General features: G+C 42.2%; 1 protein-coding gene across 1 annotated transcript; it reads right to left on the reverse strand.

Annotated features, from left to right (window-relative positions):
• Positions 1-3,015: 3,015 nt before the first annotated feature.
• On the reverse strand, positions 3,016-9,011 carry NDUFAF4 (NADH:ubiquinone oxidoreductase complex assembly factor 4). Its single transcript, XM_022552863.3, has 3 exons — positions 8,776-9,011; positions 8,139-8,242; positions 3,016-4,916 (listed from the first exon to the last, which is right to left on the reverse strand). Exons 1-3 carry the CDS (start codon positions 8,909-8,911, stop codon positions 4,629-4,631), a joined length of 528 nt encoding a protein of 175 aa, XP_022408571.2. The 5' UTR covers positions 8,912-9,011; the 3' UTR covers positions 3,016-4,628.
• Between the last annotated feature and the right edge of the window lie 9,802 nt (positions 9,012-18,813).

Raw genomic sequence — 18,813 nt, forward strand, 5'->3', positions numbered from 1 at the left:
TTGTAGAGTTTCTGTGAAAGATCAGCTGTTAACCTTATGGGGATTCCCTTGTATGTTATTTGTTGCTTTTCCCTTGTTGCTTTTAATATTTTTTCTTTGTATTTAATTTGTGATAGCTTGATTAATATGTGTCTTGGTGTGTTTCTCCTTGGATTTATCCTGTATGGGACTCTCTGTGCTTCCTGGACTTGATTGACTATTTTCTTTCCCATGTTAGGGAAGTTTTGAACTATAATCTCTTCAAAATTTTCTTAGACCCTTTCTTTTTCTCTTCTTCTTCTGGGAACCCTATAATTTGAATGTTGGTGCGTTTAATATTGTCCCAGAGGTCTCTGAGACTGTGCTCAGTTGTTTTCACTCCTTTTTCTTTATTCTGCTCTGTAGCAGTTATTTCCATTATTTTGTCTTCCAGGTCTCACTTATCCATTCTTCTTCCTCAGTTATTCTGCTATTGTTTCTTTCTAGAGAATTTTTAATTTCATTTATTGTGTTGTTCATCATTGTTTGTTTGCTCTTTAGTTCTTCTAGGTCCTTGTTAAATGCTTCTTGTATTTTCTCCATTCTATTTCCAAGATTTTGGATCATCTTTACTATCATTAGTCTGAATTCTTTTTCAGGTAGACTGCCTATTTCCTCTTCATCTGTTTGGTCTGGTGTGTTTTTACCTTGCTCCTTCATCTGCTGTGTATTTCTCCATCTTCTCAATTTGTTTAACTTACTGTGTTTGGGGTCTCCTTTTCCCAGACTGCAGGTTCGTTAATTCCCATTGTTTTCGGTGTCTGCCCCCAGTGGGTGAGGTTGTTTCAGTGGCTTGTGTAGGCTTCCTGGGGGAGGGGACTGGTGCCTGTTTTTTGGTTGGTGGGGCTGGATCTTGTCTTTCTCGTGGGCAGGGCCAAGTCCAGTGATGTGTCTTGGTGTGTCTGTGAACTTAGTATGATTTCAGGTAGCCTCTCTGCTAATGGGTGGGGTTGTGTTCCTGTCTTGCTAGTTGTTTTGTATGGAGTGTCCAGCACTGGAGCTTGCTGGCCATTGGGTGGGGCTGGGTCTTGGCGTTTAGATGGAGATCTCTGGGAGAGTACTCACCGATTGATATTATGTGGAGCCAGGAGGTCTCTGGTGGATCAATGTCCTGAACTCGGCTCTCCCACCTGAGAGGCTCAGGCCTGCCAGAGCATCAAGACCCTGTCAGTCACATGGCTCAGAGAGAAGGGAGAAGAAAGAAAAAAATAATAAAAAATGGTAAAAAATTTTTTTAATTATTAAAATAAAAATAGAAGAGCACAATAAAAACAATAAATCCACCAATGATAACAAGCACTAAAAACTAAACTAAGATAAATATAAAAATCAGAAACAAATCAGTCTCAGACAGCAAACCCGAAGTCTACAGTTGCTCCCAAAGTCCACCACCTCAATTTGGGAATATTCGTTGTCTACTCAGGTATTCTTCAGATTCAGCGTTCATCATGTTGATTGTGGGGATTTAATCTGCTGCTCCTGAGGCTGCAGGGAGAGATTTCCCTTTCCCTCTTTGTTTGCACAGCTCCTGGGGTTCAGCTTTGGTTTTGGCCCCACCTCTGCATGTAGGCCACCCTCAGGAGTCTGTTCCCTGCTCAGACAGGAGGAGGTTAAGCAGCAGCTCTCTTGCTCACTCAGGCTGGGGAGAGGGAGGGGTTTGGTAGTCATAATTGGAATGCAGGGAGAGCCTGTCGCAGCAGAGGCTGCCATGACATTGCAACAGCCTGAGGCGTGCCGTGTGTTCTCTGGGGAAGTTGTCCCTGGATCATGGGACACTGGCAGTGGCAGACTGCACAGGCTCCCAGCGGGGGGCGGGGGGTTGGATACTGACCTGTTCTTGCACACAGGATTCTTGGTGGCAGCGTTAGCAGTTCATGCCCTTCTCTGGTGTCCAAGCTGATAGCTGTGGCTCCCGCCCATCTCTGGAGCTCACTTAGGCAGTGCTGCGCCTTCTGTGGGAACATGGGGAAGGAATCCCCTCTCCTCGTGCACCTTGAAACAATGGTCTCTTGCCTCTTAGGCAGGTCCAGACTTTTTCCCAGACTCCCTCCCAGCTAGCTGTGGCACACTAGCCCCCTTCAGGCTGTGTTCACGCCGCCAGTCCTCTCCCTGCGCTCCGACCGAAGCCCGAGCCTCAGCTCCCAGCCCCCGCCCGACCCGGCGGGTGAGCAGACAAGCCTCTCAGGCTGGTGAGTGCTGGTCACCGCCATTCCTCTGTGCGGGAATCTCTCCGCTTTGCCCTCTGCACCCTTGTTGCTGCGCTCTCCTCCGTGGCTCTGAAACTTCCCCCCTGCCTGCCCCGTCTCTACCAGTGAAGGGGCTTCCCAGTGTGTGGAAGCTTTTCACTCTTCACAGCTCCCTCCCAGAGGTTCAGGTCCCATTCCTATTCTTTTGTCTGTTTTTTTTTTTCCTTTTGCCCTACCCAGGTACGTGGGGATTTTCTTGCCTTTTGGGAAGTCTGAGGTCTTTGGCCAGCATTCGGTAGGTGTTCTGTAGGAGTTGTTCCACATGGAGATGTATTTCTGATGTATCTGTGGGGAGGAAGGTGATCTCCACGTCTTACTCCTCTGCCATCTTTAAGGTCCCTCCTCACTTAATTCTTATAATCCCACAGAGAGACAACATAGTGTAGTAGTTAGGGGCACAAGGTTTTGAAAGTAACCTACAAGGGTTTAAATCCAGGTTCCAATGTTTACTAGGTAATCTTTTAAAAGTTACTTAAGATTTCTATGCTTCAATTTTCCCCGTAAAATATGGTTAACAGTACTTATCCTCATGCCTATTAAATTTACTTGATCAATGCCTAGTACAGTAACTGCTTTTAAGATGTTAGCAATTACCTGTTTTACAGTTGAGGACATTTCTAACATCACATGGCTAGAGGGACGCTGAGATCTACATCTAGATTTTTCTGAATCTCAACTCCATGCCTTCTGTGACACCACTACTACCCAACACTCTCCTACCTGTAATAAAAAGCAGTAATAGGCCAATGAATGATATGGGAAGTACTTTATTTTATCATGTGACACACATAACAACAGCTATATTTACAGCCGCCTAACCACAGTGTAGATTTGAATAGGGAAGATGGCTCACAAATAGCAGTATTAGTGATTCAAGTACAAGTATTGACCTTTATTTGGTAAAAGAAAACAGTTTTGATAATTGAGTTATCGGAGTTTTAAAATACAATTTTATATTAAGGATTCTTTTTTTCTTAAAAGAACTAGTTTTGAACCACATATAGGTAGGTATAGTTTATTCACATAATGGGACTGCACTTGAATACAGCTTAAAACTTACCCATCTCAGTCAGTTTTTCTCTTCTCAGCATTACAAATGCCTCATTCCATCATCATGCTGAATTCCTCAGCAACTTCCATACCATTTCCAGGGAAATCCCTGGAAAGTAGGGAATGCCTGTCTTCCCTCAGAAAGACACTGATAATCTGGAATTTTTCTTACCACATTCTCTGAATATTCCCACAACTCACACCTTCTACACTTTTGAGATGTATTTTCTGAAAAAAACATACCACTAGGACTTTGAAAGCCTAAATTCTGGGCCTGGCTATGTCATAAACTACAGAATAATCTTAGCTAGGTCATGAAACCTCCCCAGGCTGCTCTTCTCAGTTGGAAAAAAAATGAGTCGAATTTGTGCAGTCCTTTGTAGTCCTTTGTTATCTTATGTATCTTCACAGTAACCCTTTGATTTAATAAGGCAGCACTATACTTTTTATAGAGGAAATTCAATCTCAAAGAGGTTACACAATCTACCCAAAATCCCACAGGTAGTAATATGACAGAGCTCAAGTTACACAATCTCACTTAAGACCCTAGTACTGGCACACACTGTGCTCAGAAGTTTGTTAAATGGATGAAGCAGCAATTTCCCTTCCAGTGATCACACTTTATATTTCTACTTGCTATTTTTTCTCTTCTTTCAACCAGCATTTAAATTAGAAAAACATATACGTATTTGATCACCAAATTCAATTTACCATAGTTCTCTGATTTATCCACTCTTTAAAATCTCCTTGTATTTCTATGCTAAGTCCAGAGACAAGTTATTTTTTTCAGATAGGTTCCACTATGCCTGTCTCTCTGAAAGTTTTTGAACTTACGTGTTTGTCAAAGCAGAGACTGCTAAAGTTTTAAATACACCAATTCCTGTTTATATTTTTAAAAAGTTATTTCATACATAAACTAACCACCAAAATTGGAAGGTGAAGCTTTGAATGTTAAACGAGGGATTCAGGACATTTCCCAAGAGGTTATATATCAATTTAAAAGCTGATGATATGATTTGCCTAAAGTATGATAACTCTTTTATTTATAATAAATTTATACATGTGCTGATTAGTCATGCTAATAAGTTATTGCATAAGAACATATGCCTAAACCAAATTAAAGTTTAAAAGAGAAAAAAATTAATTCTAACAGCAATCCTGAAAATTCAGCAGAGCTCAATAAATAGCATGCTCTCACAAGGAGGGAGCTTAACACATTTGGTAATTTATATAATTTAATATGCTAAAAATGAGAAAATAAACAGGGTACAGGGATGCAGAGTAAATAAAGGAAAAGTTATTTCAAGATTCTCTTCATTTTGATTGTATTGCTTTCTTGCCTTCAGGGGGTAAGATTTTGACTTCAAAAGTAACGAAATATTTGAGAAGGGAATTTACATCTTGCTGTTCTAGATGGTATTCTTCAGCTATTTTCTCAGCAGTCCATGTGTCTGGATAAAGTTTATGATTATTGAGAAGTGTCAGTGCCTCTACAATGGAAATTTTGCCTTTGGGAATGTTATTAACATTCATCATGTCAGAATGATGGTCTTTTGGCAACCTGAACTCCTTTGGCTTCTGAGGTGTTCCAGCATCCTTTACCTAGTATCAAGAAACAAAAACCAAAAAATAAGCTTTCAAGATGAGAGCAAGGATTTGACATCTACTTTCATGATTCTAGAATCTCTATTCTTCTTCTTCAAATAAATACTACCCATGATTTTCTAAACTATATTTTCTCATTATAATGAGTCATAGTTCAATGGCACTTTTGCCATATCACCGTTTCATAACCATAAGCCAATCATTAGAAAATTTAGGTAGTTCTAGAAAATAATAATCAAATGTATACCATCCACTTACTACATTATTTCATATATATTAGAAGAACAACAATAATGCACTGATTAGAAAAGATAAAAAACTGCTTTAGAAGGGCAGGATTCTGATGCTGCTCTAACGGCATACCTGATAATCTCCATTCTGTTTCCTAGTTTTGTATTTCATATTCAGTGCCTCCAAACACCTTGAATGAATTCAAATATTGCTAGAGATCTTGCCTCTTCAGAGAAAATAAACTAATGCCTCTAAGACCGCAATAAATATAAGTAAAACTACCTATAACACCCATTCTTTCCATCTGTCTGTCCTGCCCAAGCTTAACCCTTGCATTTGTGCTCTGTATTCCATTCCTCTATCAGCTACACCAACCATCTCTCTTTACCTTTCCTTTCAAATGCACCCTGCCTATTACTGCTGTTTGGTCAAAATATGAAAATGCTGTAGTCACCAAATTTTACAAACACCCACCAAACCCAAAACCAACACTTTTTTTATGACCAGTTTCCTTCTTTTTAGTTCAACTTTAAAAGAGATACTTGTGATCTCAAATCCAGAAGATTAGATCTGCATCCAGAGGACACTTTTCAGGCTTTATCTGAACTCACTACAGCACCTGACATTGCTGACCACTCCCATGGACCCACAACTATCTTTCCTTTGGTTTCCATACCACACCTTTCCTAGTTTTCCATCTGTCTCTGTAGTGGTTCCTTCTGTTTCCTTTGTGGACTATTTCCCTTCAGATGCCCTGTAAATGTTAGTGTGCACCAAGTTCTAGCCCAGGCTGTCTTCTCACTCTACACATTCCTCCCAAGCAATCCCACACACCCCCTTATTATTATTATCTACGTGTTAATGACTCTTGAATGTGATCTCAAACCTCGACCTTTCTCCTGACTTCCAGATCCAAATTCCCAAATGACAAATGACATCTTTACTTGGATAATCTATAAGCACATCAAAATCAACATGTCCAAAACTGAACGTATCCCTTTCCTCTGAAAATCCGATACTATCCCCATATCCACTAGCTCGGTGACCATTACCACCCACCTCCCATATCCCACTCCAAAACTCAGAGCTTCTCTTACGTGATACCTTACATCTCCCCCTCTCTCTCATTACAGGCAATCAACGACCAAATCCTGCTGATACTACCAAAGTCCCCCTCAAATCCGTTCACTTCTCTCCCAGTCACTAAATCACCCTTGTCCAAGCCAACGTCTCTTACAGGAACTACTGCAAAACCCTGGTCTCCTCTAACTAGATAAAATGCATTTCGTTCCTTCCCAGCCCACTCTCAAAACTGTCCCCAGAATGAAGCAAATCTGATGTCACTGTTCGACAGGAAACTCTTCAATGATTTCCCACTGCACTCAGGATAAAACCCAAATTCCTTAGCAAGACAAATAAGGATCTTCATGATCTGGCCCCTATTACTCTCTACCCCACCTCATTTCTCCCAAATTCATCCCTCATACTTTCTCCTAACTGTACTGAACTCTAAAGGCATCACACTCTCTCCTACCTTCATACTGTAACTCTGGCCTGAAATACTCCTAACAACTTCTTCACTTTCCACTGATGTCCAGGGACATCACAAATCATTAAGAAAATTATGAACTGCCCAAAAGAAAAAAAGGTACAAAGAACATAAATAGGCACTTCAACCTTTTCTTCATTATCACTCTGCATGAGTCTTTTCAGACTTTTCCTAATACCCACCCCCAAGAAATTTTAATACAACTGTATGTATCCTATGTATTATAACTACATTTCTGTGTTTTATACATAAGAAGTGTTCAATGTTTTTTGCTCCCCAAGAGCCAATTTTCGAATGAATAAGTACATGTGAGAGAAACAATACTTAGAAGTATTATCTAACTCCTGCCTAAAAATAACATAAAGAACGTGAACATCAACCCCATACATATATTTCTTATGAGTATATGGTGATAATTGAACTCTATGACTGCTATTGTGGGTAACAATTTACATACCTTATTGTACATGAGTTTTGTATCTCTTCTCTAGTGAAAATCATACTAATAACTTTATCTGTGCAAACCGTCTATTGCCTATCTACAGAGACAAGCAGAGAATTTTAGAATGGAAAGATAGGAATTGTCATTGGCAATTCCCTCTCCTTCAATCAAACTCTTCCTCCTACTTAGAACCTTCCTGCCCCACAAACTCATCTGGTTAACTCCCACCCATCCTTCAGGCCTGAGTTTGAATGTCACTTCCTCAGAAACCATCCCTGATCCTTCAGCCTCAAAAAAGTCCCTCTGATATGCTCACTGTGCCTATATTTCTCCTTCAGAGAATTATTAGTAACTATGTACCTATGGTTGCTCATCTGTTTAATGCCTGTGTCCCTCACAACACTATAAGCACCGTGAAATCAAGGACTAGAGATGTTTTGCTCTTCTCTGTATGCAAAGCACTTGTGCCTGGCACTTACATACAGGTTCTCGTTCCCAGTGTATTCTGTGATCTCCCTATCTTTACGTATTCTATCTTAATAATATTCTTAAAAAACAAAATTAAAAAAAATCAAGCACCAACAACACAACACTAAAGGAATCTCTGATATTAAAACATACCTCAATCCACTGAAGTATGAGAAAATAGTATTAAAGCCCTCCCTTGGTCATTCCAATGACAATCACTAGAAGTACCTTACCAAATCTTACAAATTCTGAAATAATACCAAATAATTCACCGAGTTGCACACAATCAATACTTTCACAAGTCTTTTAGAATTTCGGAAAATATCCAATGAACGGAGGCATATGTGTCTGGCTTAGACTGCTGTACTTCAATTTTGCCAATGCTCTGCATTCTGGTCAGAAGCACACTGACAGTTTTACACTTGCAGAGCGCTCACTCTTTTTTACTATTTGCCACACTTCTCTTGGTCATTCTCCTGGAGCCCCAAAGGGTTAAATTATGTATTTACTCAATTAAAACACACATTACCTGAACAAAAGACACGGGATCTTTGGAATCGACATACACATCTTTTAGTAATGACAGCAGTTTGTCATCTTTTCTAGCAATTTCTCCCTTAATTTCTGGATGGCCTAAGGAAAGAAAAAGAATGTCACAATATTTAAAGCCAAAGAAAGTTTCCTCTAAGATCCTAAACACTTAACACAAGACAGTCACTTTTAACTTTTTGCTTAATCAACAATCACTCAAACACTACAGAACATGTTTTAAGTGTAACTCAAAATGCTAGGTCAAGCTCGGTGTCTATCAATCTGTGAAGACATCTAGAGAGTTCTCTTGCACACGATCCCTTCTGATTCTGATTCCCTGTATCAAGTCACTGAGCATTAAAGATAAAAGCCGGGGAGGGCGGGGGCAGCGGGGGCACAAGCTAACACCTCCAGGACTACGAAGTAGGCAGAGCTGCCGCCTCCACCGCGAGCGCAAGGGGACTGTCTCAATGTCACCGGCCTGGTGGCTCCCCCTTCCCGCGCTCGGCTGACCCGAGTGACTGCAGCCGACCCCGGTCACCCCCACCACTGGACGGAGGTCCACGGGCGTGGAACAGCCCAGCCCGCACAGGGAGCCCGCACCGCGAGGCCCCACGCGCCCTGGCACCACTTACTGCTCATCTGCTCTCGCAGGAGGTTCTTGGTGGAGGGGTGCCTCGGAGCGGGGGAGGGCTTCATCCTTCTGATTTCCCGTTCCGCCCGGTTCTCTAGGTTGAAATTCCTGATTGCGCGAGTCACCGCAGCCCCCATCTCTTCATAACATGATGCCCTTAAATTCACACCACACGTGGTTAAACACCGGCCCGGGCGACCTCCGGGACGCACCAGAGGGTGAGCATGTCTGGGGTCGCTCTGGCCGCGCGCCGGAAAGCAGACGCTGATTGCGCGCCGTTCGCCCCCCAGCGGTCGGGAGGGCGCATGCAGCGTCTCCGCCCAGAGTATCTCAAAGGGAGCGCGACTTCCTCCGGGGCGTGGATGTGCTCCCCCCTGTGGCCGCTTCCGGCGAGATGGGGCGGGACTTAAGGTTCGGACACACGATGGCTTACCTCTCCGGAGACTGGTGGAGTCGGGCGGGAAGTTTTAAAGCAGTTTCACGTCGGGCCTCACCCCAGATTTTCTGATTTAATTCCTCCCAAGTGAGTCCCGGCATTGGTTCAAGCTTCCCTCGTGATTCCAAAGTTGCGGGCTGAGAAAGTCTAAGCAAATTGACCTTGAAGTCCTTTCACAGGTCAGTGCAACCAAAGAGGAAGACAGTAAAAATGGAACTAATGGCACCAGGGTGACGGAAGATTCTAAAATGGCCCTTTCCTGCTTTTGTGAAAGGAAATAATGAAAGTTTAATCATTCTCCATGAATATTTGTTCTGTCACTCTTTTATTTAAATGTGCCTTATTTTCCTGTCCCCTTACCTGATGAGTTTGAATCTGAGCCGTGTTCTCTTTTTCCATAATCTTTTACATCCCTCTCTCATAACCCATTTGATCTAATTGTATCGATTTCCGTTACGCTGACCTTTCCCTTGTCTTTGTGTATTTTTGATACTAATTTGTGTTATATCTCCATACTATTAAGTACTGAGTCACCGCGTCATTCCCTAGCCTATTTCTCCTTTATTCTGCTTTCCTCATTCTGTTTAAGCCAGGGAGACCTCCTTTAACTTAATGAAAGGAACAGACAATAGGAAAAAAACAAACAAAAAAAGCGAGTGCTGTACATATTTCCTTTCTCTTTCTCTCTGTCTCACTCCCTCTTTCCCTCTCTCCCTCTTTCCCTCTCTCCCTCTTCCTCCTCCTGTTTCTGAATGGATTATTGTTGTTGCTGCTTTTCTTTAAGATTCTTTAGAAATATTGTCATTAATCCATAATCAAAGAACCCACTAGGAAGTAGCACAGTTTCCAAAGGTTATAGTAGTTTTCAGACTGTGGCTGCAAGATCTGTTTTTAGTGTTCTCAGCTCTCCTTAGTGAAATGAAGGTGGCCTCGGCCTGCAGCGGCTTGAAGCAGGGTTTCAGTTCCTGGCCAGTGATTGAGGTCTGGTCATGGCAGTGAGAGCACCGAATCCTAGCCACTAGACCAGTGGTCAGTGACAAGGCCCTGGTTCTACAGCTTTGCAGAAAAAGAATTCCCACAAAGACGGAAAGTAGTGAAACAAAGTATTTATTAGGAGAAAAAAAGAGTACAGTACATGTGGATAGACACACGGGTGGGTTCAGAGAGAGTCGCACCCTCGTGGCAGTTTGAATCACTTTTATGGGGCATTTGTTCCGGGTTTCCTTTGACCAATCATTCTGATTTGCCTGGTTCAAAGTCCGCATTTGGTATATCTCAGGATCTTCCCATGTGTGCACACACATCTCTTAGCCAAGATGGATTCTACCGAAGAGGCATATGGATAGACAACATCACCTGGCATCACTCCCCTTCTGACCTCCAAGGAGCCTTTCTATGCATGTGTAGTCGGGGAGGTCTCCTGACTGTGAGAATGAGGAATATGTGGTCTCATGTTCTACCTGGGCAGGGCCCAGCCTCCTCTCTCAATTGTCCTGTTATTGTCTCAGAGTATCAGTCCACAGGAACGAGCTCAAACCATTTGCCCCGGGGGCCCATCTACCTCCTGCCTCAAAGTTAAAAGCAATGAAATAATTGATGTAAAGATAATTGAATTGAGGTAATAATTTTTAAAAAGAATCTTGAAGTAAAGAAAGGGGCCATTTTATTTAAAGAAAAATAAGGTAATTATTACATATAATAATAATAGCAAAAGTTTTATAAGGAACATAGCTTCCACCATTGATTATCATGAAATGTTTTTAACTGGAATTGGTAGTTGGAATTTATAGAGGCTAAAACCAGTGTTCTCTGGTAGAGTTAGTTGGAAAGTTGTCCTGAAGGTGGCAGGCTGCTCCAAGATTTCCATCTTTGAGACAAGCATGCCTATAACTAACTGCTTTATAGCACAGGTATTCATATTTCTATGGATACCAATACATTTTCGTTTGCCTCATGTATCCATGTGTTTCAGCAATTATGGTAGCAATTCCATTCACTGCCTGTTAAAATATGTTAAAAGTGAAAAACTCATTTTCATAGAAATTCCACTATACTTCTGGCAGCATGAAAAAGTAATGTGAGACACAAGTTACAGGAAGTGTAGGGGGCTATGGGAACTACCACATGAAAGAATTCCTAGAATTCCCACATTTAAGTAGAATTTGGATTCAATATATAAAGGATCATCCAACCTGGGCCAGCTGCTTTGCCAAGTCCTGACCTGTTCAAGCCCTCAAATTGCAGAACAGAAGGCAGGGGTACGTCACCAGAAATGCACAATTGGCTGTCACCCCTTGGGAATCATCAGGAAATAAAACCTGAATCACAAATGCATAATTCCAGTTCTTCTTGTCAAATATGCAAATTAACATGAAGTCTGAACTCAGAACTCTCCCTGTGTTTATTTTAGGGTTGAAGTCAGGTCCCCAAGGAAAGTATAACTAGGATGATGCTCAGAATTAAGCATCTCTCTGTATGGTGTATGATGGGTATGTATTGCTGAATATCCTAGGGTACCAATGAAAAAACCCAGGGCCTTGCCAACACAATAGAATGTAAACTCTATGAGGATAGGAATTATTGTCTGTTTTGTTCACTGCTGTCTGCATCTCATTGAACAGTGCCTGGTACATAGTAGGTACTAAACAAATGTCAGATAAATATTAAATGAACCCAAAGACGAGAAGGGCCCCTGAGCTGGATGGAGTATAGGCCCTAGACAGGCTCTCTGCCAGAAGTGAGTCCTTGTGAAAGTCACTCACTCTGGTTATGCTCACTTCTTCATCTTAAAATTGGGATGATAGTAATTATCTAATAGGTTTCACACCATTTAAAAATATAAAGTGTCTAATACAGTGCCTAGCTCAGAATATGATGTTCAATCTTTGCATTGCTTTCCATTTTCCAGAGGAACAGAGGGAAGTTTGAAAAAGGACTAGATATTCTGAAGCCCTGGTTTATAGGTGAGTAACATAACTAAATACCTGAAGGTAAAGTAAGATTTGGGTTCTTGGGCTTCCCTGGTGGTGCAGTGGCTGAGAGTCCGCCTGCCGGTGCAGGGGTCACGGGTTCGTGCCCCGGTACGGGAAGATCCCACATGCCGCGGAGCGGCTGGGCCTGCGAGCCATGGCCGCTGAGCCTTCGTGTCCGGAGCCTGTGCTCCGCAATGGGAGAGGCCACAGCAGTGAGAGGCCCGCATACCGCAAAAAAAAAAAAAAAAAGATTTGGGTTCTTTAAGAATTTAATTTTTAAAAATAAGTATTCCAAATTCAATTTTTATTCTCTGATAAGCATGCTCTGCACATGTGGTGGCGTTGCTGAGCTCATTAAGGTTGGAAATTGGGTGGGAATCATTAGCTCAGAGGCAAAAAATGCCACCTGCCTTTGCCTGTATTGGCAGCAGAAAGAGTCCCTTGCCAGTCCCTCCTTCACCCTCAATCTTTTTTTCTCTGCCTAGACTTTTACCTATGCAAACTCCTTCCTTTGCACATAATTCAAAGGCATTTTGTGTTCTCCAAAGGATTGCAGTCACTAAACCTAAGTGACAGGTGACTCAAGATGCTCAGGACAGTCCCCAGAGGTTTCATTGACCAAACTCCAACTACTAGTGAGCAACACAGCAGATTTGTGGAGGAATGACTTATATCGGCAGAGGTATTCAGGATCAGATGGAACTTCTCCAGGCCCTGCACTCCAGCTCCAGGGGCCAAGGAATTTGTGAGTCCAGCTGAGGTCATTTACCAGATTCCCAAGCTTAACCAGTTCCATAGTGATGCATAGTGAGATAGTGCAGTCAGTTTGTGAAACCTAGAATATTTCAGTAAAAAACCAAAACCAAAAACCAAAACAAACTAGGCTTGGGCAGATCCAGTATTCATACTGAGAAACACTAGGTTTCACAGATTAGAATTATCAACCAGCAGTTATACCCAGATGCCTGCTCTGTGGCTACTGCACTCATGACTTTTGTCGTTATACTAGTTTCCTATCGCTAGTAACAAATTACCACCGAGTAGTGCCTTAAAACAGAACAAACTGTAATGTTACAGTTCTGGAGGTCAGAAGTTGGAAAGCTGGAAATGGGTTTTAGGAAGCTAAAATCAAGGTGTCAGCAGAGTTGTCTTCATCTTGGAGGCTCCAGAGGAGAATTATTTTCCTTGTCTTTTTTGGCTTCCAGACACTTATAGCATTTGGCAGCCAGCAAATGAATCATTTCACTGTCATATCTCCTTCTCTGACCATGACTCTCCTTATAAAACACCCTTGTGATTACATTGGCCCTAACGTGGATAATCCAGGATGATCTCCTGTTTCAAAAGCCTTAATTTAATCACATCTGCAAAGTACCTTTTGCAGGTTCTGGGGATTAAGAGTGGATGTCTTTGGGGTACCACGTTCTGCCCAGCACAGTAACCATCTTCAGAATATCTGTATCTACGAGTGTGTCTATGATCAAATTAGTAAAATTCAAAACTGGAACGATGGAGAGAATGTCTAGTATTTTTTTGTTCAGCTCCACAGTGTTTATATTCCAACGAAACAAACTAATTGTTGAAAGAATAAAACCATTTTGCTCGAGCACTTGTATTCTTTCTGTCAGAGTTTGCCTAAGAGCCATGGTAGCTCACTAGCAAATTTGCCACTGCTTTGCCAGTTCTGTACACTGCACAGAGAAGCAATTCTTCTTGGGTCCCAAGTTCTCACCTTTCTGGAACACCTGTGTCTGAGAAGCCTCAGTCAGCAAGAGTATGTATCTTCCTTGTATATAAAGCAGCATGACTATTTTCCTAATTATGGTGTCTTAGAGACACCAGAGGTCTACCACCTTTCTCTTCTTCCCACTCCATTACTTCCCTCTCAGCTTAGAATTTCAAAATCACCCATCCATTCCTTTCTTTATATTAAGGTTTTTCTCCTCTTCTCTGCTGTATCCACTTTTAAAAGGCAGGTACTCTTGGGGAATGCAGGCCATTTGTGGGAGAGTTTATCAGTTCTCTGGACTCAGACTGGAAGAAAATAGCTGTCTGAAATGTGGGACAGAGAGGGAGAGCAGCTGCTGCTCCTGTTGTTCTCCTTGCACAAACTCTTTAGAAATGAAAAACATTAAAAGAAGGAGTTATCAATGAGACCTTCAAGATGGCGGAGGAGTAAGACGTGGAGATCACCTTCCTCCCCACAAATACATCAAAAATATATCTACACGTGGAACAGCTCCTACAGAACACCTCCTGAGTGCTGGCAGAAGACCTCAGACCTCTCAAGAGGCAAGAAACTCCCCACGTACCTGGGTAGGGCAAAAGAAAAAACAGAGACAAAAGAATAGGGATGAGACCTGCACCAGTGGGAGGGAGCTGTGAAGGAGGAAAGGTTTCCACACACGAGGAAGCCCCTTAATTGGTGGAGACGGGGTGTGGCAGGGGAAGAGAAGCTTCAGAGTCACAGAGGAGAGCGCAGCAACAGGGGTGCAGAGGGCAAAGCAGAGAGATTCCCGCACAGAGGATTGGTGCTGACCAGCACTCACCAACCTGAGACACTTGTCTGCTCACCCACGAGGGTGGGTGGGGGATGGGAGCTGAGGCTCAGGCTTTGGAGTTCAGGTCCCAGGGAGAGGACTGGGGTTGGCTGTGTGAACACAACCTGAAGGGGGCTAGTGAGCCACAGCTAGCCAGGAGGGAGTCCAGGAAAAAGTCTGGACCTGCCAAAGAGGCAAGAGACCATTGTTTCAGGGTGCACGAGGAGAGGGGCTTCCTGTTCCGTGTGCCCACAAAAGGCAGAGGACCACCTAAGTGAGCTCCAGAGACAGGCGTGAGTTGCAGCTATTAGCTTGGACCACAGAGACGGGCATGAAACACTAACGCTGCCACTGCTGCCACCAAGAAGCCTGTGGGCGAGCACAAGTCACTATCCATACCCCCCACCCTGGGAGCCTGTGCAGCCCGCCACTGCCAGGGTCCCATGATCCAGGGACAACTTCCCCGGGAGAATACACAGCACGCCTCATGTTCTTGCAATGTCACGCCAGCCTCTGCCACCGCAGGCTCCCCCCGCATTCCAGTTATGACTACCATACCCCTCCCTCTCCCAGGCCTGAGTGAGCAAGAGAGCCCTAATCAGCTGCTGCTTTAACCCCCTCCTGTCTGGGGGTAACAGATGCCTGAGGGTGGCCTACACGCAAAGGCGGGGTCAAAGCCAAAGCTGAACACCAGGAGCTGTGTGAACAAAGAAGAGAAAAGGAAATTTCTCCATGCAGCCTCAGGAGAGGCAGATTAAATACCCACAATCAACTTGATGAACGCCGCATTTGTAGAATACCTGAATAGACAATGAATGTTCCCAAAATTGAGGTGGTGGACATTGGGAGCAACAGTAGACTTGTGGTTTGCTTTCTGCATCTAATTTATTTCTGGTTTTTATGTATATCTTAGTTTACTTTTTAGTGCTTGCTATCATTGGAGGATTTGTTTATTGGTTTGGTTGCTCTCTTTTATTTTTAAATTACTTTTTAATATATTTTTTTATTAAAAAATTTTTTTTTTGCTTTTACCATTTGGTTTGGGGTTCTCCCTGTTTGTGGGTTTTTTTTTCCTTTTTTTCCCTTCCTTTTGTTCGGAACCATGTAGCTGGCAGGGTCTTGGTGCTCCAGCTGGGTATCAGACCTGAGCCTCTGAGGTGGGAGAGCCAGGTCTAGGACATTGGACGACCAGAGACCTCCTTGTCCCATGTAAAATCAATCAGCGAGAGCTCTCCCAGAGATCTCCATCTCAACACTAAGAACCACCTCCACCAAACAGCCAGCAAGTTCCAGTGCTGGATGCCCCATGCCAACAACTAGCAAGACAGGAACACAATTCTACCCATTAGCAAAGAGGCTGCCTAAAGTCATATTAAGTTCACAGACACCCCAAAACGCATGACTGTATGCAGCCATGCCCACCAGAAGGACAAGATCCAAGCCCACCTACCAGAAAACAGGCACCAGTCCCCTCCACCAGGAAGCCTATACAAGCCACTGAACCAACCTCACCCACTGGGGGCAGATGCCAAGAACAATGGGAATTACGAACCTGCAGCCTGCGAAAAGGAGACCCCAAACACAGTAAGTTAAACAAAATGAGAAGACAGAGAAATATGCAGCAGATGGAGGAGCAAGGTAAAAACCCACCAGACCAAACAGATGAAGAGAAGATAGGCAGGCTACCTGAAAATGAATTCAGAGTAATGACACTAAAGATGACCCTAAATCTTGGAAATAGAATGGAGGAAATACAAGAAATGTTTCACAAGGACCTAGAAGAACTAAAGAGCAAACAAACAATGATGAACAACACAATAAATGAAATTAAAAATTCTCTAGAGGGAATCAATAGCAGAATAACTGAGGCAGAAGAACGGATAAGTGACTTGGAAGACAAAATAGTGGAAACAACTGCCACAGAGCAGAATAAAGAAAAAAGAATGAAAAGAATTGAGGACAGTCTCAGAGACCTCTGGGACAACATTAAAACAACAACATTCAAATTATAGGAGTCCCAGAGGAAGAAGAGAAAAAGAATGGGTCTGAAAAAATATTTGAAGAGATTATGGTTGAAAACTTCCCTAACATGGGAAAGGAAATAGTCAATCAAGCCCAGGAAGCACAGAGAGTCTCATACAGAATAAAACCAAGGAGAAACACACCAAGACACATATTAATGAAACTATCAAAAATTAAATACAAAGAAAAAATATTAAAAGCAGCAGGGGGAAAGTAACAAATAACATACAAGGGAATCCCCATAAGGTTAACAGCTGATCTTTCAGCAGAAACTCTGCAAGCCAAAAGGGAGTGGCAGGACATATTTAAAGTGATGAAAGGGAAAAACCTACAACCAAGGTTACTCTACCCAGCAAGGATCTCATTCAGATTTGGTGGAGAAATTAAAACCTTTAAGACAAGCAAAAGCTAAGAGAATTCAGCACCACCAAACCAGCTTTACAACAAATGCTAAAGGAACTTCTCTAGGCAAGAAACAGAAGAGAAGGAAAAGACCTACAAAAACAAACCCGCAACAATTAAGAAAGTGGTAATAGTAACATACATATTGATAATTACCTTAAATGTAAATGGATTAAATGCTCCAACCAAAAGACATAGACTGGCTGAATGGATACAAAAACAAGACCCGGACATATACTGTCTACAAGAGATCCACTTCAGACCTAGGGACACATACAGACTGAAAGTGAGGGGATGTAAAAAGATATTCCATGCAAATGGAAATCAAAAGAAAGCTGGAATAGAAATTTTCATATCAGACAAAAGAGAGTTTAAAATAAAGACTACTACAAGAGATAGAGAAGGACACCACTTAATGGTCAAGGGATCAATCCAAGAAGAAGATACAACAATTGTAAATATTTATGCACAATAAATATTTACATAAAACCTCAATACATAAGGCAAATGCTAACAGCCAAAAAAAGGGGAAATCGACAGTAACACAATAATAGTAGGAAACTTTAACACCCCATTTTCACCAATGGACATATCATACAAAATGAAAATAAATAAGGAAACACAAGCATTAAATGACACATTAGACCAGATGGACTTAATTGATATTTTTGGACATTCCATTCCAAAACAACAGAATACACTTTCTTCTCAACTGCTCATGGAACATTCTCCAGGATAGACCATATCTTGGGTCACAAATCAGGCCTCAGTAAATTTAAGAAAATTGAAATCATATCAAGTTTCTTTTCCGACCACAACGCTATGAGACTAGATATCAATTACAGGGAAAAAACTGTAAAAAATACAAGCTCATGGAGGCTAGACAATATGCTCCTAAATAAACAAGAGATCATTGTAGAAATCAAAGAGGAAATCAAAAAATACCTAGAAACAAATGCTAATGAAAACACGACGACCCAAAACCTATGGGATGCAGCAAAAGCAGTTCTAAGAGGGAAGTTTATAGCAATACAATCCTACCTCAAAGATCGAGAAAAATCTCAAACAACCTAAACTTACACCTAAAGCAATTAGAGGAAGAAGAAGAACAACAAAAAGCCCCCTGGGGCTTCCCTGGTGGCGCAGTGGTTGAGAGTTCACCTGCTGATGCACGGGACACGGGTTCGTGCCCTGGTCGGGGAAGATCCCACATGCCATGGAGTGGCTAGACCCATGACCCATGGCAGCTGAGCCTGCGCGTCCGGAGCCTGTGCTTCGCAATGGGAGAGGCCACAACAGTGAGAGGCCCGCATACCACCAAAAAAAAAAAACAAAACAAAACAAAATTTAGCAGAAGGAAAGAAATCATAAAGATCAGGTCAGAAATAAAAGAAAAATAAATGAAGGAAACAATAGCAAAGATCAATAAAACTAAAAGCTGTTTCTTTGAGAAGATAAACAAACTTTATAAAACATTAGCCAGACTCATCAAGAAAAAAAGATGACTCAAATCAACAGAATTACAAATGAAAAAGAAGTAACAACTGACACTCCAGAAATATAAAGGATCAAGTTACTACAAGTTACTCTATGCCAATAAAATGGACAACCTGAAAGAAATGGACAAATTCTGAGAAAAGCACAACCTTCCGAAACTGAACCCTGAT

Source organism: Delphinapterus leucas, chromosome 12, assembly GCF_059928025.1.
Source record: "Delphinapterus leucas isolate spDelLeu-1000000601 "Yukka" chromosome 12, BTC_Dleu_Yukka2, whole genome shotgun sequence".
Classification (NCBI taxonomy): Eukaryota; Metazoa; Chordata; class Mammalia; order Artiodactyla; family Monodontidae; genus Delphinapterus; species Delphinapterus leucas.